Here is a 27097-nt window from a genome sequence, read left to right on the forward strand (position 1 = left end):
TCCTTGTAAATATTTTGTCCAGCAGTGGAGATAGACATCATGAAATATCTTCATTGTTCATTTGTTTGGCGAGTAGAGTAACTAAATAATAATTTAAAATTTTAAAGTTCAGACATTTAAGTTTCAAGTGCCTGTCTGGATACCAAAACAAAGTAACATGGTACTCTAATATTACTCGAAAAATTATAAAATTTTTACGTAACTTATTTCACAGCAACTATCCGAGAGATTATTTCATAACAATCCTTCCACTCACACCTGAATTACGTCTCACCTCGATGGCGTCCAAATGAGATCTCTAGAGAAGCACCGGAGATGTAACATTCTATCATGTTAGCGAGGACGTCATATTGCGATACAAGAGTACAAGTACGTCGACATTATTAGATAAAACTATATCGTTGGAGGTTTATCTTGTTGTACATGTTCTATGCTAAATCTTTACATAACCATTGCAGATTGTCTACTGAGACAGTGCCTTTTTATAATTACGGTGTTTAACATGACCTCCATAAAAGATCATATTTACATCATTCCATATTAAACATTGTAGAAAAAGGAATATTTTATGATACATAAACACATCTCTAAGAGTAAGTACAATTTAATATATCAAATATCATCCTACTAATCGTATCGTATCATCTTCTCTCCAAACCATGGTAGAACTAAGTATAATTTTGGACCGTAACAACCTAACCTTAGAAAAAAATGGTAACTTTTAGCCACAACACTTCTAACCATGTTGTCACCCTTTATTCACCTGTGGATTAGAGTTACCTCATAAAATATTAACACTTATGTTTTAATATGTTTTTTTTTAGAAAAATAAAAATTTAATAGTATTCCACTAAATATCGATACCACCATGATTCAAACTTAGATGCCCTTATATAATATGAATCCAGTTAGCCGCCTGAGCTATATCCGGTTTGCAGCGACAACCAAGCATATTATCTCTAACACATCTCTCTTTATAACTGCATTACTTGTAAACTCTGGAGTCACTTCGTGCTAATTCTAGCCTTTTAATGGGCAAACAATATATGCAGTTCATTGTTCTAACTTGCTAAATATCCTTTGGGCGTTGCTAGTACCCAACTGGCCGAATGAAGTTCCTTACATCCCTTGTCAAGTTGGGTACGTCATACAACATTAGCTATTTTGTGGTAAAAAGGAATGACACTCAGTAATGCGAATCGTATGCTTTGAATCTGTAGTTTCTAGAGAACTCATCATATGATTTGCTGATAATCGCCCAAAGAAATTTCACTCTAGTACAAGGTTTTCCTTTTCTTTAGTATTGAAAGAAAATGTATAATAGTGTTTTGCTGAGTATATATAGTTCAGTATTTTCAGTGGTATTATACCTATCGTTACCTCCAGTGCAGTACTTTCATGGCTTATTTTGGCGAAAAAGATTGTTTGTCAACGATATCTCTGTCGCATTTACAAATTGGTCAAAGCAATGCTTCAAACAATCGAAGTATCTTTATTTTTAGCTTCAAGTATCACCCAGAATTACTCAAATTGCTTGCGAGACTGATCATAATGTCATCGTGAGTACGCTTGAACGATTACAGATATTACTATCTTAACTCGCATAAGCCTTTAATCCCAACTATCTGCGGTCATATACGAGACTAGACTTCTCGTGTAGCACAAAAGAGGAGCCATATTTCAAAAAATTCTGCTTACCATCATAACCTGAATGCAGTCAAACAAATTAATATTAGCTTATATAGTCCCTGTACTCATGGGTAACTGGGTCAGCATCTTCCCTACTATCATAATAGCAAATTGGATGTAAAGTTGAATAGGATTTCTCACAAACTAACTTGAGCATAAGTTACTCTTTTACATGCAATCGGAAACTCTATGAATCCACAACAATATAAATTGGAAAAGATTGAAGTTCTTTACAGAGGATAAAGAGAGCCCAGAATATGACTGGGAATATTTTTGAAACGTTGACATAAGGCAACACATAAAAAAACCTAGCAGCAAAGTTGCAAAATCTTAGTTTAGGCGAATGATAACTCTACAAAACATGACAAACCTTCAAAGGAGCACAATGAATCATAGAATCACTACTCGTCCTAAAATAATTTGCAGTTGGTTAACTATTGAGGTGCTGACCCGCGAGGAAGTGGTGGTGGCGGTGGTGGGGTTTGTTGAAGTCCCATATTTCCTCCCTGATTCATGCCTGGGACTCGACCATCCATCATTCCGTGCTGCAATAACCAAATCAGTAGCAATAGTCAAGTATGAGTTGCGAAGATATACTAGTTGAAGCCATGTGAAAACTTTTATGTAGTTCATATCCTACCTGGTAGGCACCCAATCCTGGAATTGGTGCCATTTGGCCTCCTTGTGGACGATTAAACACTCCGCCAAGAGGAAAGTTCTGTAGCCCAGTAGGAGCAGAAGCACCCAGCATATTTGTCATCCCACTAGGAAAGCCTCCCATAGGGGGAATATTGTTGCTGGTAAGAGGCACTTGGTGCATCTGATTAAGGTTCATCATATGTTGCGGCAGTGGAGAGATCATCTGATTCCCTGAACCTTGCATCACCTAAAAAAAGTAATAGCATTTTGTCACCTGTCAACTGTAATGTTCATACTATGGACATACTACAAGAAACAACTGAGACCAGTAACTATGGTTCCTTTGAGGTGAACAATTCTAGATACCATAACGTGAGGATCAAAATCAGTAAGTATTTATTAAGACTTGATAATGTAACATATGAGTTGAATCTTCAATTAAACTCAGTGGGTTCTAGATCAGTTTGAGACTGATCTATAGGCCAAAAAGATGGCATACTTCATGTTGAACTGGATTACAACAGCTAAATGAAGAAAGGAATGATTTAAGAAGTAGGGAAAGCAATCAAATTAACAGTACCACAAAAGGATATCACACTCAACAGTGAGCCAAACCATAACAGTTGTCATTACCTAGTAAGATCATGCAGTTGTGGACATTAAAAAAGTAGAGAAAGAAAATTTCTTGTGCCATAATCCAATGTCCTTTTTCTTCAACACTCAAATAGTTGGACTTCTTTGCTAACCTAAATACTTGAACATAAATTTAAATTTCCTAAATAGAGTAAGACTTTAGAGTATGGATCACTATTATGGACTAAAGGAAACTTACCTACTAACTAGAAATACATCCAATAATGCAAGAGTCTAGAAGAGTTCTTGTTTTCTATCAAGAGGATTTCACAACTTCCAATCTTGATCATCAAACGGATGGAGCTTTCTAACCACATGGGAATTGAACCATTGATTACTACATTAGCTGCAACTTGAAAATTGGATCAGTAGAAAATCCCATCAAAATATATGCCGTGTGGTTTAGTTACTTGAAAGAGATTCAGAAATTCTCCAGCAAAGGCAAGTAGGTCCTTTGCATTAACTAAAATTTTTGAGACTTCATTACCTTTTTCAAGTCAGAACTGGGTATTGTCATAATTTTCTTCCCTTACTACACTAGATTTGCTTCTCATCGATCAACTTTTTATAAATGCTCTTGCTTCAATTGATTCTTTTTATTAAATATGGCTGATAAGATTGACCTATATGACAACTTGAAGTTGAATTCAATCTATACCAGAAAAACAGAGAACTTGATTTTCTTTTAAAGTCTTTTGCTTCCCCTTCCATCATCATCTTCTTGAAAGATCACTTATTTTTTATTTTTTTTAATCAAAATAATGATTATTTTTCCCATCAAAAGGAAGATGCAACAAATTCTATTTGTATGCTTATAAGAATTTTTTTATATAATCTTGTTAAATCAACTTGTTAAAATATATAAGGAACACTACTATGCTTACATTCTACATAAGGTGATGATCCGGCATCTTATCAACCCTTAATTTTTCTCTCTCCACCTCACAACCATTATATCCCATGCATAGAATGATGCCACATGATCACTCTTTGTAGTTCGTAAAGTGTTTGTGGGCAAAGCATTTTTCATATAAAAAGATTAAAAGAAACACCATTCTAACATGTTCACCTTTTAGAGTAGTTGGTGAATTAAGGAGTAAGAGATCATGAGTTCAAATTCACTAGGCCTATCTTGTCGAATGCCACAAGCCTAAAAAGGGAGAGTGTAAGAATATAAAAACCACTATTCTCTAACAATTTGAATTTTTAGAGAAATTGGCAGGATAACTTAATGTGACATTTTCATCTCTACAGAAGTACACTAAATTGCCCAAAAAGTTGGTTTTACCTAGCACAAAAGGCACTTTTCAATAATGAGTTAATGTAGCTGGACAATGCTCAAGAAAAACACTATTCTTTGTAAATAGGAATGTTCCACTCAAGGTGCGACTGGTTTAGCATACATATTAACACATGAATCCAATAATTCTTTGACATGTATAGAAATGACATAAAACTTCCAACTTAAGGCTTTTTAGAAAATGTAATTGATGTTTTCTATCAAGGTTCTAAGTTTCAGTTTCAGTATAGGAATCGGCTTCCCGGAAAAACGATATATATCAGTCGTATCGGTTGATTTGGCCGATCCATCTCAGATGATTCAAATTGAGGATCAATGGAATCGGCCATATTGGCCAATCCATTTTGGTTGATCAGGATTGGGACCGGCCAAAACTTCAATCCATGTTCTCTACTATTATGTCATCAATATATAGACTCTCTTTAACTCTGATAGAATTAACCTTCTACATATAAAAGATACAATGGAGTGTATTGCCCTGGACAGATTGAGTTCAGGCCTGTGAATTAGAAGTCTGATATGACAATTTTGAGACTACATACCTCCGGTTTATCAAAAAACAAAAGAAAATAAAAAGAAAGAAGAGAGATTGGTGAGATAACATAATAGAGTGTTCCATTTTAAATAGATTCACAACATTTCTCCAGTATATTTAGGACATGACGTTGAAATTAAATAGTAGGTAAACAGTATTGAAAAGTAAGCAAAATGTTGAGTATTTAAGGATAACTGGAAATACATTAGCGAAACCTGTCCACAGAGGAGAAGAGCTCTAACAAGTAAGATAGATAACGAAAAATTGGAAACTTCAGCCAGTATTTATTATACCAGTAACACCTCAAATAGTTGTACCACTGCCACATGATACTAAATAACCATAAAATACTCATGATGATTTGCAAAATTGAGAAATTTAATGATAATGTTAACAAGGCTCAGGATAATTACCATTGGATTAGGTAAAGGTGGCAGCGTAGGAGCCATTGATGATGGCATTGGCATAGATCCTGGCATTGAGGGAATGGATGAAGAAAGGCCCAGGTTTGGCAGCTGTGGTGGTGGAGGGCGAGGTCCAGGTGGATGTGGAAGAAGTGCCATGTGTGATGGAGGCTGTAGTTGAGTTAAATTTGGAGGAAGTGGTAAGGACAACATTTGCTGTGAAAACGACGGATGCTGCTGTGGAGTTGAAAATTGCTGAGGAATCTGCTGATAGGATTGCTGCTGCACAGATGCCAAAAGAGATGGATGGGGCCCAGGTGGAAGGGGAGGTTGCCCAGGAGGCAAAATACCAGGAATTGTCTGACGTTGTTCCCCTTGGTCAGATCCATCTAGAGGCTGGACAGACAGAGGCATTGCAACTCCAATGCCAGGAATAGTTCCTTCATTTCGTGATAATCCAGCAGCAAATGGCCCTGGAGTTGGCGGTGGCTCAGGGAATGCAAACCCACCCATAGTACGACCAGCAAGATTTGGGTTCTGATCACCATAACCTTGGGAGAAGGAAAAGAATTAATAGTGAGTACATCATTCTCTTTTCCTCCTCAGAGAAATAAAATGATCATATCTCACAAGGAGAGTAAAAGAAAAACGAGACCAAGCCAATTTAAGCTAGAAAGATAAATGACTGAAGATTGCTTCAAAAAGAAGTAACCTTGATTTTGACCGACGTTGTATTTATCACGACAGACATCACCAGGCCTGTTTCTACACCAGAACTTTGTCGTTTGATCATTGCTACCACTGATAAAGGAAAAATACCAGATTTGAGGATGGCAATAGTGAAACTATGTATCGAATGAATATGTACCAATTCACTTTACATAGACATTACAAAGAGAACACTTAAGAACATATGTAAAATAGATTGGTCTGACTAGCAGCATCCACATCTCTTATTACTTAATTATAACTGAACACTTTGCCAACTTATCCAAGGAAAAGGCAAACTAAGAGCATGCTACTCATATGCCATGGAGTCAGTATACATTGACAGGAGAATTACTAAATCACCCATTGTGGTTTTCAAATTACAAAAAATATCTCTGTGGTTCTGGACTATATGGATTCGACCCCTGTGGTTTAATATCTATAAAAAAAATTCCTATTGTTTAGTGTTTTATAAATGTTATCCTTGCAGTTTGGTACCTTCCAAAATTACTCCTGCTAAATCTAAGTTATAGGTAGCAATCATTAAAATAAAGTAAACCATAAGGAATACCTATAAAAAAAATGGTTGGAAACCATGAGGATATTTTATAAAATGAAACCATAAGGAGTGATTACATAAAGTTGCAAATTGAAGAGCTCATGAGTCGCTTGATCCTGGCAAATTTGTGTCTTGGGTTGAGCTCAGCTTGAATTAGCTTGTAAATATATATATATATATATATATAATCGAGTTATGTTTTATCTATTCACAATTTAGTTGGCCAGAGACTTAGAGCATCATGCTGTTTCATAGAATAACCAATTTCGAATTCCACCTCTTTCTCTGTTTTTTACTGCTAGCATTATGTAGATATACTATTAACTCATTTTCAGAAATCTAGCTTAGCTGAGTCAAGCTGAAGCTAGCTCATTAACAGGCCAAGATGAGCTTGGGCCATCACTAAGCCAGCTCGAGCTCATCATCTTTATCTATACCGCAAATAGACGCGAACCTCATGGACTCCCTTTTATTTTATTTTTCTGCTTTTCCTCCAGTAAAACTCATCCACTTTAAAGAGTTCTTTTCTATAATTGGATTGATTCAGGTAATAATTTATACTCCATCGAAATAAAACAGGTTTGATCTGGCTCTACCAAATCTATGAAAATCAATCAGCTAGGTACATGTTTAGGAGTATTTGTCCAAACTGACCTGACGCAAATAATTGCTATCTGGAGTCGACTAGAAAAAGAACAAGAAAAATGAAACAACATAGCAATAATGATAACGAACAAAGGAGATAAGATGGACTAAGAACTTATAAAGCAAAAAAATATAACAAAACAAAAACTAATAGTATTACCTGCATAGTAGATAGCCAATAGGATGCCAAGCAAGATCCCAAACACTATTATCATGTGCACCAGGTATTTCAATCTGAGGGGATTCATGCCTGCAGCACAACATTCTTTGATTGAGATTTGCCCCAAAAAGGAAAGAAAACAATCCCAAAAAGGGACAGCACAATCAGTTAAGTTTTATGAAGCAACAAAATAACAAATTTAAATCTCTCAATAATTTTCATATGATAAAGATGCAGCGGAATCGAGATTAAAGTACTTTAGTAGTCCTTGAACACAACGACCAGTACAACAAGAGTTTGCCTTGCCAAAGCAAACACCCTATCCTAATGAACCCACTTGCCCATTGACACATTCTTTAACAGACTTATCCGTATCAACCAATGTCTAGTGAAGTAGTAGTTTGCCTGAACCAATGTCCCTGACAAGAAAATTCTTCCCATCCAAGAGCAAGGCCCCATGAACCTCAACTCACCAAAGAATACCCTTGAACATGTGCAAAAATATGCACAACCACACCCTCAAGCCAATATGTGCCTGTAGATACACATACAGACATGTGAACCATGCATTCTTGAAAGAAAGCAGTAGTGGAGAAGCTTGAGCACCCACCTACAACCAGCCTCAGAATAAAGGACATAAACACCCCCCCTCCTCCAATCTGCCTAAAGCATGTGATTCAACCAGAAAGTCCACTAGGTATTGCATTCTCCCTATCAGTAAGCCAAGTGGATTGTCATATCCACAAAAGGCTATCGCGTTCTTGTAGCAAGAGCAAAACAACAAGTATGATGAAAATTTCCTCCTAAACTTTCTGGAGAGAGCATATAGGGGAAGTGGTTGTTTTAATATTTTTTGGCATGTAAACAACGCACTTACCCAGAATTCAATTGGTTCAGATGGATTGCAGCCTACTCTTCTTCTCGGTAATAAAGTTACAATACTAGTAACTCTTCATTGTGTTCCAGAATTGCCTACATGATGCCAAGAAGAGATGCATGAACATTATTTCTATGCACGTCGACCTTTGTGGGTAAAGATGACATCCTGGATTTAAAGTGACAAAACAATTCTTTTTTATATTGAGGCTTCTTCTGAATGCCTTATAAAGCAGAATTTTAGCATATTGTCAGGTCTAGTTCAGCATGGTGAAGGTAGTGGTTGTCAGGAGGCTGTATTTCCTTTCAATTAGGATGCCAAAAGCATCCACTCTTTTCAAATTATAGAGTGCCCGAACCCTTTTCTAGGCAGTGGAAGTAGTATAACACTGTAACTTGAGTACTTGTCATCAAGCGTAATTACCAAATTATCATATTTAATCACCAACCAAATCCAGATTTGACCAACTTTCAGGAAAGAATCCCAAATATTGCAAGCAACTCTTAATATTTGGATTCATTTGATTGGGTTTATATATATATATGCCATAACAATCTCACTCGAATTACAAGGTACAGATTAAGCAACATTGATATTCTATTCTTCAAGAAGGCAATATCTCTTTGGTCTTAAGTTTGAAATGAGTTTCTTATAAAAGGCTATGGATGTGACAAAGGAGTCAATAAAAAAATATGGGCAAACATCACAGGAAATGACAGAAATTGGTTGACTCTAGGTAGAACAAACAACTCCATCAAGACATATACTTTGTTGGTAGGTATGCTTTTAATTTACTAATTAACTTTTAATTTATAAACATTTTGAAGTTTGCATACTTATAAATTTCAAATTACAATTCTACACAGTATTTTCTTAATCCAGAATTCTAATTCTCTGCAAATGTCATTAATGATGCTGAAATCTTAACAAGAGTTAGGAATGTAACAAGCAGATTAGAGCCTAACATTCATAAAAATATCCTTTTATAATATTCAAGAAAAAAATTGGTTGCACATGCCTAACAATAGCTCTTCCTTCTCCCTTTCGGAGAAGTCTTGAGAGCGAATTCTCTGACAAATTCATTGTGGAGAAATGGTGTTTATCTATTAAACCTCCCTTATAAAAATCCTAGCCTTCTTCCTTGCTGGAGAATCGCAATTTTCATCTTCCTCTGTTCCTTCCCACTTGTCGGAGTGTGAGCTATCAGAGTTGGTCGTCTGAGCATCATTGGAGCTATCGAAGAACATCTCGAGATCTGCTTGCAAGTCCTCGTCTATCCCACATTTTCAATTTGGATTTAATAGGGTAAATAGTGTAGTACATTGATTTCTAGAAGTTTTGCATCATTGGCCTCATGCCTTTGGTGCTTTTCATTATAGTTCTCATGACTCAGATCACCATGGAAGCGAACTCCATGGCATAGAGTAGGGCCCGATCCCTCCACCATGTGTAGGTCGTGGTGGCCACTAAGTTCTTGCTGGCATGTTGGACTATCAGTGGAGGTGATCGCTAATGATCACCTTCCTTCCCTCGCTACTAATCCCTTCATGGGAGAAGATGAGCACGGGGCTTTAACCCGAGTGGCTTTTTGAGTTGGTTTTCAAAATTTGGATTGGGTTCGATTGGGTCAAAGAAGACCCAACCCGAATTATTAGTGGTGTGGGCTGCGAGTTAGAACCCACTCTGTGTTGGTCTGTGGGTTAGGCCTTATGCCTAGCCAATTTATTTGGGCTACAAGCTTGCAACCTAGCCTGAGCCCTTGGGCTTCTTTTGGCCTAAGTTTATTTAGTCCTAAATTTAGAATTTTTATTATGGAAAGACTAAATTTGTATTTGTTTATAATTAAAGGATAAAGAATTTATTGTTAATTCTAGATTTGATGTTTATTGTTATTTAAGTATAATTTTATTATGAATAAAAAATGAAGAGTTTTACTTCAATTATTAATTTGAGCCAAGGTTCCGAAACTCGGTATCGAGATCAGGATCAACCGTTAGAAAAAATGATACGTATTGATCATATCAGCCACTTGTATCAGATTGAACTATTTTTAATTTCATAAAATTCTAAATATTATATAAAATACAAAAAATTTCTAACAATTTATAAAAAAATAACATAAAAATAATAAATAAAAATTAGTCATATGAACTTTAAAAACTAAAGAAAAAACTTACTCAAAACTATAATGAATTTCAACTTGAATTAGATAATTTTTATACTCGTAAATTATTAATACTAAACAACATGAAGAGAGAGAGAGAGCTCTCTTCACTGTTGTTCTATAGTAGTAAGAAAAGATGAATTAAAAAGTGGGTGAAAAAGAAAAAAAAATAAGAAAAAAACTCATCCGAGCTCGCCAAAGTGTGGACTAGCCAGAGCTCACTGGAACGGCTACCAAATGAACTCGGTGAAGCATGAGAAGAGAGTGTGTGTGAGAGATATATAATAAAAACTGAAAATTTAAAAAGAAAAAAGTTAATAACATCAATTATTAATGTCTTCTAAGTTAGATACATTTTAGATTCGACCCGAATCTTTAAAAAAAAATTAATTTCAGCCAATATTATTATTTTTAGCCAATATAGCTGATACTGGCTGAAACCGAACTATGCCAGTCGATACTGGCCGAAACCGATCGATATTGGCCAAAACCAGACCAAAACTGGTCTAAACGGGATCGGTCGATTTTGGGATCCATGATTTGAGCTATTCCACTTGGACCTCAAGTGAGTGGATTCACTAAGTTTTTATTTGTCTCGTAATTCGTCACATATATTATGTTATTATGTCATTCTATTATCTTCGTGCAGTATTATACTTCATGCCATACACTACTTCGTGAAATATTATAGTTCATGAAATGTTATTCTTCGTGCAAGTGGCAAATATTTTGATCATGAATAGCTAGCGAAACAATAGTTATTAGTAGGTAGAATTTGACAATAGTCTCAAGTCAGATATTTTTTTCATGCATCTCCCTGTGATGACTCACGTCTACTAGTAAATAAATTTAAAAAAAAAAACAGACATTCCTAATCAACTTATGATCCGTTTAGTGACTCTAGCAGAATTAGAAATAACCTCAGGCTAAACCAGCAATCTCCCCAAAGTGGCCCTAATCTCTCCCAATAATTAATAGAAAAAACAAAGTGTGTTTATCACATAATGACATCTCCTGGTGACCCTAACTGGATCAGTTAGAAGGAAGAGACCAAAACGTCATCTTGAGGTGACTTTGAGTTGATATGGATCTACGGGGACAGTCCCAAAATAAGATATTTGAGATTATTGATATTAAAACGTTCTACATAATGAAATTGAGTTGGTTATCAATTTGTTACATGTGCTTATTATTCATATTGGCCATTGTTATTATTGTTGAGCTTTGATTTTTTTATATTATGTCGAATAAAGACGGGTTTTTGGATGGGTTCACCTACTGGGTTAAAGTTGTTAACTCATTAAACACTTTTAAGATTTCAGATACTAGTCAGTGTAGCGAATGAACATGGGGGCGATGAGATCTATCTCCACTTAAGATTTTAGCCTTTCTACCTTTTATATAGTACTAGTTTTAATTTCAATTTGAAAAGTTATATTTAGCCTTAGTGTTATTTGGAAGACATTGATTGTATTACTTCTATGTCTTTGGAAGTTTTTGAGTTAGAGTTGTTATATAAATTTTGAGGTTTGTTTATATTGTGGAATTGGATGATTATTGTTAAGGCTTCGTGTATAAGCCTATTAGGATATATGGCCGATTATGATTCCGAAAATGGGCTATGACACATTTGTGTCAGAGAAGTGAGTTATGATTTAATTAAATAATTCTATTGCTCTTCGTTTTAAGTTTATCAATATCTTAGGCAATTCAATACTGCTAAACTTATTGTAACTATATCTCATAACAGTTTAACTAAATGGTGATTCATTTATGGATGAGAGAAGACATTAAATTTAACACTAATAGCAAAAAAAGATTTTAAATCAAAATATGTTTTCATCACAGCGTGAAAAATTTGGACTAATTTTTCCTTGATATATACTAAAACACAATAAATTAATAAGAATAAATTGGAGAAGTTAGTTTTCAATCATTATAATATGATATTAAGGACGAGAAATTTAAAAAAAAAGATAGAAAATGATGAGCTGATTAATTTAAGACATTTTTTATGAAGACCTATTGAATTTATGGCTCAGAGAAGTGGACAAATTATTAAAAGATAAAGATAACCCTTGGTTAAATGAGGTATTAACGAATACTGTGATAGAGCAAAGCTTGGAATTTGTTTGACAGTGAGATATAGTATAACTATCAACAGTAACCCTAATTAATCCAATGATATAATTGGTGGTGAGATCATTCCTTTCATATTTGATAAGAGATGTCAATGAGACATAAAAAATGAATACAAAGAAGTTGAGGATATACATACATATCAGCGACATCATCATAAGGATGTCGCTCTCCATGACTAGTACATCGAGTATTCATTGTTTAAAGCCATCACAAAATTCATATGTTGATTATTATCCCCATTATCTTCAGATATAAAAAGATCCATTTGATATGACTATATAATGCAATCACTCATTAAAATTACAAACTTATGATAATTATGATGACGATGACCACAAGAATTTACGAGCCAACATAATATTCATCAAAATTTTGAATTAAAATCTTTTTAGCTGTTAAGCTTGATATGTGAGTAATTAACTAATTACTATTTTTTACTTTTTATCATTTTTTCTAATTTTTAGAAATGTTCTTGCATTTTTAGATAATACTTAAAATTTTATAATTGAAAAATAGTCTAATCCAATACGGGCAATCGAGACGTATCATTTTTTTTAGCAGCCAATTCCAAATCTGAGCTTCAAACCCTTAGATCTAATCATCTGATATATTGCCTCCTTATGAAAAATCTACATTAAGTCGCGAATAGGCATTGACTTAGCAAAATAAAGAGAGAAAGAGAATGCACAATATAGTAAATTTTCTAAAGCTAATAAAATACAAAATGCAACTAACATATGCATATTTAATATGAAAGGGCCCTGTGATCTTGATTTTTGAATTATCTAAATTATAGACAATTGTAAGAAAAGCTAGAATTAAATGAAGAATTAAATTAGTGAAAATAACAAATGTAGGCAAAAGCTCACCCAACAAGCCAATGAAAGATCGATCCGTCAAAACTCCCGCTGACAAAGTATTCTTCATGAAATGGATGCCATGCCAAAGCTAGAAAAAATAAAGATTCCCAAAGCAGGCAGATGTTAAAAGTCACATAATAAATCATCAAAACAAGTCGAAACAGATCATGCTCTCAAGCTTCATCGATATTAAAAATCCAAGCTATAATCTTCACAACTATAATCTACTTTTATCTACAATGCAAAAAAAAATTGTTGGTAAATCTCAATAGAGACATTTAATGCCATGACAATTACCTCAATAGAAAAAAATGAATGTAAAGTACACTATCATGTAAGACAATAAGAGTAACTTTTAAGGTGAAATCAGGGTTTTCCACCTAAAAGTAATGATCAAAAGCAAGTATTAGCAATAATTATGTAACATCTAGACAATATTGATCACTTGCTATGCCGGTGAAATACTAGGCACATGGCATGACAGGTGTTGCATGGCACCCGTCCTCTAGCTAAGCGTAGCATGGTAAATAGCCTCCTCTCCCTCTCTCTCTTTTTCTCCCCCTTTGAGTCAACAATAGAGCCTCTTTCAATGCGGCACGATTGGCAAATGCCACAGCATGTGTCGTCATGCAACAGGCATAGTAATCCTTGTTTAAACTCAACACCAAATAATTTGCTCTCATGTTCTATTGTATGGGCATATAATCTTAATAAAATCTAATAATAGAGTACTCAGCTCCAAATCATGGACACGGCAAAATGGATGTTGTGGCCATGTCCGACACACTGGGGACACAGACACCCCGTCGACACGTGTCGGATATGTCGCCAAGTATCCGATAATTAAAAAAAATGGACACACCGTGAACAAGCTCTCAACTCAAACCCACAAAACCAGAACCCTCAAAACTCAAACCCTAAAAACTGAAATCGCAACCTACCTCAATGCCAACAAGCTCCTTCTCCCTCAACGATGCTCCTGACAATGTCCTCCTCCCTCGACGACGCTCCCAACGAGCTCCCCTCCCGCTGAGGTATCTCTCTCTCTCTCTCTCTCTCTGTGTGTGGCTGAGTTGAGTGAGTAGATGGAGTGGGTTGGTGAGGGGTAGGTGGGGGTAGGTGGGTTTTTATTTTGATTAGTGGGTGGGTGTGGTTTTTTTTTTTTTTTTTTTATTTTTATACAACACTACAGCACAGCAGTGAACAAAATTTAAATTATAAATAATTTTATTTAGTGATTTAAACACTATGAGTTAGTGATTGACATATATATATATAGGTTGATAATTTATAATTTTACATATATATATTATTTATCAATTTATTTATTGTCGTATCCTAGCCGTGTCCATATCCTGTTTTTTTAAGATTTGTCATATCGTCGTGTCCTTGTCTATGTCCGTATTTGTGCTTAATTGGTACTAGCCTTCAAAAAATATATATTATGCTATTCTAACACTAAAACTTGTTAAAACATGACATTGATATACAAATTTCAGCATCAGCAAGGATAGGATTAAGTTCTCTCGACCATACAGATACAAGCTCTCCATATATATATAATCCAATTATTCTATGCATGGTTGCACATTACCAATGAAAGCACACTAAATGATCATCTTCTACTACCTAGTTCTTCCTTTGGATCAGAAAATTATGTCAAACTTTTCTGCTAGTTGAAAGATAGGTCATTGACTAGAAACTGACATGACAATGATGCCATGATTTATCATCTTCAACTACCTTGTTCTTTAGATCAAAAAATTTATATCAAAACTTTTTTCTAGTTTTTGAAAGCAATGTTTTAAAATGCGGCCGCAGGTGGTGAGCAGAAGGCAGGCAACAAGGTGTGTAATAAGGCGGTCTAGCATTTTTAATATAAATATATATATATATATATAATAAATAAACATATATAATATGTAAGTTGTAATCAGTGTAGTATATACAAAAAAAATTAATAATGCACTAAATCAATATAATGTATAATTGTATATAAAATTTTAAATAGTTTACCACACCAAAACAATTAAAACATAGGGGCTGATATGTTCACAAAAAGAAAAATAAAGTGGGAGATTTTTGTTGGTTAGATGCACTCCTCTTCAATCTCATCACCATGTGAGTTTTTTTTTTTTTTCGGTGGAGATAATTGAAGATTGGTCAGCACATGTCGAACACCAAATCTACCCCTTCCAACTCCATCACTTACATTAAAACATCACTTCCATTAAAACAATAGGAGAGCAAACATGATGGAAATAATGAAGGGGATCCTTGCTCCATGCTACTGCACAAGCCCAACTCCATGTCGCTGCCACCACACGAGCCCGATTTCAACGATGCTACCACCACCACATAAGGCCAACCTCCACGCCGCCTCACAAGCCCGATCTCTAGTTAGTGTGTGTGTGTGTGTGTGTGTGTGTGTGTGTGTGTGTGTGTGTGAGAGAGAGAGAGAGAGAGAGAGTACAGAGGAGGTCGCCACCTTACCGCTCGTCGGTCCTCCATCAAGTGTGTTTATCTCAATTTGTATCTTTAATTTGGTGTATGGTAATAAATGACAAACTTAGAAGTTAGAACATATTTGCACAAGAATGATAGGTAAAACATTCTTGTAGATACTTGTTATAGCTATGTTTCACTAATTTCTCTACTCCAACTCATAGATGCGATATACTAGAATAGTAGGATCTTTAACTCCTACACATGGATTTCATTAACTTCCTACGATTCATATCTGTAGACTTCCATTTATGTTAGTTACTATCGGCAAGCTTAAACATAGAGATGGTTATATCCTACAATTACTATTTGAATATCTTTTATGAGTAAAATTGAAATGCTTGTCGTTGAGTTCAAGGACAAAAGATGGTGAAAGAAATGGCATGCTTATCATTAAATTCGGGACACAAAAGATAGTGAAAGAAAAGGCATGAGTTCAATTGATTTACTACCAAGTAAATATGGTTAATACTTGAGCATAAGCCAAAAAAACTGGCACAATAAAAATTAGAACTATAAAAGGCAATCCACAGGAATAATGATGAAATATATTCAACTTTTACTTACCAGTGACATCCTTGGAATGTCCACGAAATGATTCAAGCTCTTTCATGGATCTAATATCATAAAGCTGAATCAAAAGATGATAACATTGTAAGTTGTAACTAAGTAACACATTCAGAAATACTGAAAGAATGACCTGGTAATGAGTCACACGCAATGCTTAGCTGGTATCATGTGACAGCACACAATTAGCAATTTCAAGAGAATACTACCAAGTACCTTAATGATCTGATCCTTTGAAGCTGTGAGTACCCAATTACCATTCTGGTTCCATTTGACACAAAGAACGGTGTTTTTGTGACCATGACTGCAGAAAGAATATAAATGACATCAAATGTAATGCTTAAACTATATACATCATAATGATGAGATTTTACTTACAAAGAACATAACTCTCGACCGCTCTTTGCATCCCAGAGCTTCACAAGGTTGTCTTTTCCACCTGTTGTAACATCAAGCAGGTGGCAAGAGAAAGAGAATCACTGTCTAGTGTCTAAAGCTGTAGAAGAAAAGTGGAACCAACACAAGTGGAGAATTGTTAATGACAGCAAACCTGAAACCAATAAGGACTTTGTTGGGTGCCAATCAACACTTTTAACATCCCAACCATGACCTGTCTGAGTTCAAGGCACATTCAAGAGATTCAGGTTATTTCATGCGAGTTCAAAATCACAAATTATCTTCATTTGCAAAAGAATGCAATACATACTAAATTTATGGGGTTTGGCCCGATTATAATTTACCCTTGTATACTTTAAACCTAAGCATTTAATCCCCTTATAGTTCAAACCAAGTTGCAACTATAAAAAATTTCATCCAAAACTAATGGAGCCAATGACCAAATTACCCCTACTATCACGGCACCAAAATTTTCACCATAAGCAAGTTATAATTGACCAAACTACCCCTATTATCATCAAATCAAATTGTATACCTGTGGGGATAATTAAATCTTTTCATATCCCCATTTACGATTGATTAACAATTGCAACTTGATCTAGACCATGTGGGGACTAAGTGCTTAAGTTTAAAATATATAGAGACTAGTTAAAATCAAGCTAAACCATAAGGCGTAAACTGTATTTTACCCTAAATTTATATACATGTATACAAAGTTCATAAACAAACCAAGCTTAGGATTTAAATTGATTTTATAGCAACATTACCAGTTAATGATCTCTCTTCTTGGCACCTTGCAAAATCCCAAACTTTAACAGTTGTGTCATCAGAGCACGAACAAAATTTCAGATCTGTCCTAGAAAAGCTGTTGAGAAAAGCAAATTTTATGATTAAGGAATCCAAATGCACACAACTTAAGACACAACAGTGCTGAAATGCACCTCAAGTCGCGGATAGACTCCTTATGGGCAGTTTTGTTTGCCTTCACATTGTTCATGTTATTTTGCCAATACCTGCAAATAATTAGTAGCAAACAGTTCTGACGCATAAGATATTTCTTGAATCCAAAGAATGGATGCAGATGGTGAAGATTTGCTAAATAAGATAAGCAGCCTACTTGATTGAACCACCATCATCACCAGTGACCATCCAATTCTCATTGTGACTCCAAACCATTGACCTAATTGCTTGATCATGAGCCTGGAGAATAAATAGGAAGATAGGATAGACTGTATTCACCAATACTCATGAGCCACAATAAGTTCATTGAAAGGGATCTGTTATTGAATACCTGAAGAATCATTTCAAAATTAAAAGACTGTCCATTCCAGAGGGTGAATTCACCACTCTGAGACCCAGTTATAAGACGACGCCCTGTAGGGGTCCACTACATCATAAAAGAAAAGGTAGTATTAGATCAAAACAAAAGACAAGGAAGTTAATAACTAACATTGTTGAATAGCTTAACTAGAAGATGTAAGGTTAGACATACTACAAACATAACCCAAATCCCAAATGCATATTTACATAAAAGTCGCATTGGTAATTTGCATTATCCAGAGAAAAAATATCTTATGCATTACTACCTGTTAACCAAGAAATGTGTGAATAAGAAATAGCCTTACAAAACAAAAGGAGAAAAGTCATTGCAAGTAACTCATGAATCTATATGAAATGATATTATGTCTAGGGAGAAAAAATAATCTATCAAAAGTAGGGAGAATAAATTTGGAAGTGTTTCTTTCTAGAATCAGAACTGCTCAATTCGAAGCAGAAGTATATCCTGCTAAATGGACAATTTTTGTTTCTCTCAATATGAAATTTTGATTCAGATATTTATAGTTATAAATGACGAAAAAGATTCACTTTCCAAAAATTTTGAAGTGATTCCATTTGTACAGATTCCTCTAGCCCCATCATCAAAACCCATCTCACTACAGTACTAGCTTTTTCTTAACCAGAATAAAACTAATAGAATGAGTTCCATATCAAAATCAGAAATTAATGCAAAATTCAAAATCACACTTTAAATAGCCAACAAAATATTAAAAATTTCAAGCCTCTCATACTAATCAATGTCCATCCCTTTAAATTACTTTTCTCCAAAATGTTCTACATGAACATTATCATAATGGTTCATAGATTCACAAGATTAACAGTGGAGATTAGATTACAGTAAATAAAATATACATTATGTGCAAGAGGGTTTTGGAAACTTAAATGGGCACATAATTTACTGGATATTCAAATAAAGTAGAAGAGTTAGCTGAAGGTTGGATATGATAATATCTAAATTATAGAAGAGAATATGGATGTTTAATATCAACAATAATTAGTTCTAACAAGATCCAACACGATAAAGAACCAAGAACCAAGCCTATATCAACAATCCAACACAAGATATTTCAAAAAATTGATGTAAATGAAAAAATAAGGCCATGAGCTGTGCTACTATATCTCATAACGCCTAGATGAATTATCTGACATGTAGGAACTAGGTAATTGTTTGGGCTATGATCCCAAAATCGGCCGATCCCAATCCAAACTCAAAACAAGTCTAGTGACTGGTTTCGGTCTAGGATCGGCCGTATTGACCGAAACTAAACTTTTTAAGATTCTATCTAAAATGTATCTAATGTAGAAGACATTGGTAATTAATGTCATCAACTGACTTCTTTTTAAATTTTCAATTTTTACCCTCTATCTCTCGCACATACTCTTATTCCACTCTCATACTGTCTGACCCAGTAAACCCTTCCAGCTAGTCCATGCTTTGATAAACTCGGATGAGTTTTTTTTCTTTCATTTCTCATTTGCGTCTTTCTCACTCACTTTGTAACTCCTCTTTTTTTATAGTTGTAATCTCTTCACTATTGTTCTACAGTAGTAATTTACGAGTATAAATTTGTCAAATTCAAGTCAAAATTTATTATAATTTTGAGTAAGTTTTTTCTTTAGTTTTTAGATTTCATAAGTGACAAATTTTTATTTTCTTATTTTTCTATTTTTTATAAAATTATAAAATAATTTCTTACATTTTAAATAATATATAGAATTTTACATAATTAAAAATAGTCTGATTCAATACAAGCGATCAATATGACTGATACATATTGTTTTCTTTAACAGCCAATCCTGATACCAAGTTTCGAAACCTTGGTTTAAGCTCCATCATAATCAACTATTTATTATTCTAATCACGAACCATATAACAATGTTGTTTTTCTCTAATAGAAAACGGTTTGAAAAAAGAAATTTTAGAAGATGCTCATTGTAATAAGGATGACAAAAGTAGCTCAGTAAGCTCATATTTTAAAATAAGGTTTTTTACATAAGTGCCACCGTAAACTTTCGAAACATCATAATTGCCAATAAAATCTTTTGACTATTCAGAATTGTCACTATGGTTAGTTTTTACAGAATATTCCTAACATAATGTTTTTAAAGTTAACAAATACAAATAAATGACTAAAATATTCTTCTTTCTTGAAGTTCAGGGCATGAGATATTTATCGATGATTTTTGTCTTGCATAAAAGAAGATATTTTTCCATATACTATGATATTGGGTAAAGTATAGGATAGCTTTTGAACCATTTTAAATAATTTGTACAAGGAAAAAATAGTTTTTTCAAATATAAATTTGGTTTTTCTTGATAAATTAAATTTAACTAATAGAATAGTATTTTTGAAAAAGTACAAAGATTTCGGTGGCAATTATGATATTTCAAAAAACATACTAGTAAATGATATTTTAAACAAATTTAGTGGCAATTATGTAAAAATCCTTAAAAATATACTAGGAAAATTTTAGCAGAAGTCAGCTCATCCATAATAAAGAATAAACATAGTTATAATACAAACTTACCAGTACACGATTAATTGAGCATTTATTTTTATTTGTTGAAACATGGACAAATTTTGCAGCAAAGCTAGTCGAAGGATTGTCAGCATAGGCAACCGCTGGTAACATCTGCATCCATGGAAAATTTAGAAAACACTTGCAGCATATACACAATAATATAACTTCAGAATTCAGATCTCTTGAAATTGAATTTAGAGCTAGATATCTATCTATTCATTTACTGGTGCTTTACAAAGGTCAAGCTCTTAATTTTGATAAGCAGCAGCTTTAATCATCTTTTATTCCTTAAGTTATACAAGGTATTAAAATATTAAATTACTAGGTTGCAACAGTAAATACAAAAATTTCATCTCCAGATTGTAAAGTCATCACTGTGAAATATTACCAAAAATGAAGACAGTATAAAACTATAACTCATAAAATTGCATCTAAAGAAAACAATTATTAGGAAAAGAACAATTCTTGTTTAACCAAAAGGACAGCAGTCTCTGCTATTTATCGGATCTTTATGACAATCAATACCGTTGGTGATAATCACAAAATTCCTCAGCAAATAATATGAAACTCAAGCAATCTTCACCATTTTAATTTGACATTCAAAAAAATCAGATACTTGCAACGAGTATCCAACATGTAAAAATATTAAAATAAAATACATGCTGACTATCATGCCCACTACATATCCAATACAGACAAGGCTAGAGGATAAATGTGTTAGTGCTTCACAGAAAGACAAATTACACACTATCACAGAAGGCTAATATCTGAAAACCAGCTCTAAAACCTGCCTACCTAGCACCCAAATTGAGGCACGAATATTTGGATTATTAAACCTAGCCAAGCCATAGTCGAAGTTCTCCAAGACTATAAAAGAAAGTGACAGATGTGATTCAGAAGTAGTCCCTCCTTAAATAGATAAATAAATAAGAGCATGAGATTAGTAAAAAGAAATGCTTGCAAAGACGCACCTAACATTTACATCATAATGGATGAGAACATCTGAAAAATAAATAACTAGATCTACATATTTGGATAGTAACCCAAACCCTAAAATGGCACTTCAAAGGAGAACTTGATTACTAACATCTATAACAGCTGCATTTGTAGGTTGCAGTATAGTTCGGTCCCTGACATCCCGCTGCCACATGCGAACCTACAAAATATTTTCAACACTGAAATCAAATAAGCTGCATGAGAATTACCACCAGAAAAGCACATTTAGCAACACCAATGAAGGTACAATACTATAGATAATAGTAGGACAACCAATGGTAAATTTGTTAGTAGAATAGTGATTGAAAATTACCATTGCTATTAATCTGTATATCTAAGTCATGCAGTGTTATTTATTAGCCTTTACCCTATGCAGAGATACATAAACAGAAATTACAATGAGAAAAGTAGCTATTATGATATCAAAAGTATTGGCACATGAAATTTTCTCTACATGTGCAAGACATGATCTACAGTGAAAAACAAAGGGGCTACCTTCATTAAGCCTTCTATACTCAGTCTAAAAGAAGGTAATAGGTGAAAACTAGAAACCAAAAGTAAAGAGTCCATTTTAGATATCATTGTTTATTTGCCAGGAAGACACAACGTGATCGTGCAATAATAAGATCCTAATCCGTAAAATTCCTTACAGAAATTTATGGTTTTTGTTACTGTGAGATTAACATAGACACGAGTCACACAACCCAAGGGATCATCACAGGATCAAATTCATGAAATGATGCCAAATTAGATAGAAGACACCAAAATCTATGAAAAGATATTATAATAGAAGATAACCCAAAACCAGACAACAGGATCATGTTCCCTAGCCTTAATGGATATCTTGCACACTTAAACTCACCCTTCTTGTCTGAAAATGAAAAGAAAATGATTCCATGAACCTCTGGCTTCTAGGATATCCTAGGCTCAAGATAAATATGGTTTTGGAGTGCTGGACGAAAACAGCATTGTTGACATAAGATCAATGTATTGAAAATCGATTTTGGCAGCCACCTAGCCAGCCGCTCCGCAAACTGGGTAAGCAGCACCAGCTTTGTAGTTCAACCTCCTTGGCAGAGCTTGGCAGGCCACTTTTGTCATAGCAAACTATAGCAGGTCAGACCACCATTGTGGGATAGTGGGTCGGGTCGGTTAGCTGTACAAGATTAGCCACCAGTAAGTTTTAAAAATAAAAAAACTCCCCTTTACCAATTGAGCCCTAATCACTCTCAAGCCCTCTCCTCTCTCTGATGGTGAGAGGACATAGTGACAAGCAGCGCACAGTGGCAGTTTCGAGGGGACAATGGAGGTGCATTCTCTCAATCTCACTCTTTCACCCTCTCTCTCACTCAGTCACATCCCCTTTCACTCTCACCCCCTCGCGCCACCCATACCAGCAGCCACCATGTCCCAGAGCCACTACCACTCTCCTATCTCTCTCTCCATCCATATATATATATATACACACACACACATACCACCACCTGTAGTCCTTGGGCTTTTTAGTTTTTACTATTTGCCACCATTAGATTATTGCTATTAGTTATGGCAATTGCCATCATTAGCTTATTGCTAGTTATTGTTGGGTCATAGATTATTGATTTACTGCTATATTAGTATTATATCATAAATAATTATTTTAAATTTTTTATATATTAAAAATGCTAAACCGAATAAGCGTCCACGTACGTGCCCACATACCATCTAGGAGTTATGCGGTAGGATGACTGCTCGCATACTGATGGCACCTTTCAAAACATTGCATAAGATATGACATTAGATGCAAAGGAACAATTAATGGAACAACTCAAAACCACCTTATGAGATGACAATTGCAGAGCCATATTCAACAGTTCACAGCATTAAAGTAATTATTAAGCGAAACAAGATCTACATTGGGTATGAAGAAATCAAAAGCTAAGAGTAGTGCCAAGGTACTTGATGCCCCCTTTGCTCGTTAAATCATGCATTTAACTTTAAACTTTGCTAGTGTTAAACCATGTGTTTAACTCTCAACTTCCCTAAAAAGACACTGTTCTAAAAAATTAGTTGAAATTCATATAAAATATCATGTGAAGAATGCAAAGCAAATCTAGTACATACTGTAAACCCACAAAAACCAGGTCCAAAGACTTAGTATCTACAACTTAATCTGTATACTATGTTTTAATACAGAAGACGTAAAATTCTAGTAAGGAATATTACTTGAGCATATCGAACAACAGTGCTGGTATAGTCTACAGCTCGACGTTGGACAAGTTTCCTCATTCTTTTGGCAGCAAAACTATCTCCATGAGCTGTCAACAAGAATCAGATTGTGTTATGTTGATACAATAAAGATGATAAGATCCCAAAGCATACTGTAGGTTCCAAACATACTGAAGACATGAATCTGCTGGAGAACAAAGTAATTTATCTTATATAGAGAAGACGAGTTGTTGCAACTTAAAGGAACCAAACCTACAAAGCTATAGGAAAAGGTAAATTTCTACTTCTATTTGTAGAACAAGAAAATGACCATCTTGAAACTAAAGTTGACTCCAGAAAGAAGTAACTAAAAGGATTACAGGCTAAGTTCTCTTAGAATCAGGTTCAACTTAACGTTTTAAAGTTATACCCAAAACTACCTAATTTAAGGCACTAAACAAATGGAAACATGGAAAAGTGAACTCATGTTATTATTGAAGTTTTAATCAAGTGGAGCTTTCATAGAGTTTACATTAGTTTGGCTTGAAATTAACTTTGATCACATTTAGCTTGTTTAATGCCGATCCTAAGAACATATATTATCTGATAATGACACCTAGTCTATACAAGGTTGTCATTTTGGTGAACCTTGAAAACAGAAAGAGCTAACCTATCTCTTTTTTTTTCTATGGTATAAACTAGGTTCACAAAAAGAGCTCATATATTAACATGTTAGGACAAGAGAAAAGAAACAAAGAAGCAATAGTTCATAAATTAAACTCAACTATTCTTAAAATCAAGCTATGTTGACATGTTAGGAAAAGATCAAAACTCAAGTATTCTTAAACTCATCAAGAAGCTATAGTAAGTTATAAGTTATAACTTTTATTAGTGCAAAACATTGTAATGGCAAACCTATGGCCACAAAACACTAAGTATTTATAATGTACAATCTAGAAACTATGTATGATCAAAAATATATTACTTATAGAAGAGTGTTACGTGCAAAGAAATCGGTTATTCAAGTGAAAAGAAGAAAAATTCAGAATTTGCTACAATGTTGAGTGAAAAATATTAGACAAATAGTAAGTGGCATTCGGATGCCAGCACAGAAAAAGAATAGTATCCCAAAAGGATACTTAAGAAGCATTTGAACAGTACTCAAACAACAATTGGACAATGTGCACAGAGCTGAGAAGGAAAGTGAATTTTTCATATTCGGACAGGAGATGAAACCATTGTGCCCAAGCTCAATAAGCATACTAGATACAACATAAATTACATGTCAGATGCTTCTTGAATATTCATCCTTTAAAATTCAATAGCTTCTCAGATGGATCTAAAACACATCCAAAAGAAGAGAGCTAAAGCATGGCAAGCAAAAATAGTCTTCAACATGGGTAAGAAACTGTAAGACAAGACAGAGATTTTGCTTTGTTGAGTTTCAGGAACTTTGCATGTTCTTATAGGGGACAAGTTTACAAATTGGAAGGACATAAAATTGTAGGAGTGAATACTACTATTCTAAATTGTGATTTACAATTTTACAATGATTTCTTAAAGATTCTTTAGGTTGTGAAATTTTGTGCTAACTGACAAGTTCTCTCTCCATGAATAATTAAGGAAAGCACGTCCTAATATAATAATGATGTATAAATGCTGTAATAGTGAAAAATAGGCTTGGTCGCTTTTCTAATAGATGCATCAATGACCAATTGTATTTGTGCACCACTTTGTGCCATATAATTCTCCCAAATCAATGTATATTGTCTACACTTCTGAAATTAAAGTCCCTAATTAATGGTAAATATGCTGATGGACAAGGACAGCATATCCTGGCCATCTTTTGCAACAAAACACAAAGCATCTAACTTATGGGGCATGGTCACAAAAGAAAAAGAATGGAGGGGGCATTGCTACAAACAATTCATAAAGCCTATCAAACAATCAGCACAAATTTTTCCATTCAGTGCCGAAAAAGAGCCTCGGTAGTATGCTCGAATATGCTAATGAAAACAAGTTGGACCCATCCCAAAGAAGTAGGACAGTGGGCAAAACAATTATAGATGTAAGAAAGTTCGCCAAGTACAACTTTTTCAACCAATCTTTCTATGCTTTCACCACAATCACATGCTGGTGGTTATGAGACCACAAAACACTCAACCTCGATCTTCATTAACTTGTATATACAAGCTCGTGGCACTGGCAGCCGTTTCACCCCATCCACTCATCTTCTTTTTATGTAAATTTTGACATGTCAAATCAAGCAGTCAAACAAGAAAATAAAAGCAAGTTATTTCTGTAAACTGCCTAAAGGAAGTGCAGCAAGATGAACGAATAGACACAAATGTAATCAACATTACTCAATCACAGACAACCCACAACGCAATTGCAGTAAATCAAATAATACAAGGAAAAGAATCACTTTTTGCGCTCCACGAACCCTTTTCTTCTTTCTGAATGGATCATACCTTCGTACTGAGACGGATGGTGGTAATCCGGCGGGAGATTGGTGGAAGAAGCCGATGGCTGCCGCATGGGAGGCGGTCCTCGGTGGAAATCCCCGCCGCCCTGAGCAGGCGGTGGCGGCGGCGGGTCCCCGTACATCATCTCGACTCCGGCAACCGGAGCCTCCGAAGCCCTAACCCTAGCTCGCGAGCTGGAGAGGAGACCGAGTTCTGCGGTGTTTAACGGGAAATTATACGGATTGAAGCAGGAAGAAAGAGGGAACGCAAAAAAATTGAAGAGAGATGTTTAGGGTTTTGGAGGGAGGAGGAAATAGAACGAAGAGTGACTAAGAAGTATGAACTAAGGGTGTAAACCAGCCGAGCTTGAGTTATTTGGGCCCTTTTTTTAAAAGAAGGTCCAGGGCTAAGAATTGAGTGAAGCTAATCCTCTTAACAAGTCAGAGCCCGCGAGCCTCATATGCCCACGAGATTGTTTTGACATCCCTGCTATGAACTCCGCATTGAATTCCGATCGTAGATTGCAAGAATGTTCTACAGTTGGAACTCATGGTAGCGTCCCATGAGCTGGAGAATTCTTGCAATTGGGCATGCTAATGATTTGTTCCACTCTTCGGTGTGCAAACACATCAGGGCATTGTTTCCACTTGTGACTTTGGGACTAACCACTCTTGTATAATTAGTAGGTACTTCTCTATGACTTTTTAGTCGAGGGTCTAACTTCAACTCTAAATAATTATAATGAAAAAAAAATTGTTTGGTAGTTTAGTGGCTTAGTTTTGGTCTAACGACTCGGCTTAGCTTA

The 27097-nt window shown here is 34.8% G+C and overlaps 1 protein-coding gene across 1 annotated transcript; it reads right to left on the reverse strand.

Moving 5' to 3' along the window:
• Positions 1-1875: 1875 nt before the first annotated feature.
• Positions 1876-26651, reverse strand: LOC140776392 (flowering time control protein FY). The gene is made up of 18 exons (XM_073120088.1): positions 26299-26651; positions 23846-23937; positions 21732-21800; positions 20651-20755; positions 18075-18170; positions 17901-17983; positions 17725-17796; positions 17551-17648; positions 16938-16997; positions 16766-16826; positions 16604-16691; positions 16388-16451; positions 13325-13403; positions 7273-7362; positions 5913-6001; positions 5210-5751; positions 2330-2575; positions 1876-2234 (listed from the first exon to the last, which is right to left on the reverse strand). Exons 1-18 carry the CDS (start codon positions 26435-26437, stop codon positions 2124-2126), a joined length of 2184 nt encoding a protein of 727 aa, XP_072976189.1. The 5' UTR covers positions 26438-26651; the 3' UTR covers positions 1876-2123.
• Positions 26652-27097: the final 446 nt, after the last annotated feature.

Source organism: Typha angustifolia, chromosome 14, assembly GCF_048772165.1.
Source record: "Typha angustifolia cultivar Huaian chromosome 14, ASM4877216v1, whole genome shotgun sequence".
Classification (NCBI taxonomy): domain Eukaryota; kingdom Viridiplantae; phylum Streptophyta; class Magnoliopsida; order Poales; family Typhaceae; genus Typha; species Typha angustifolia.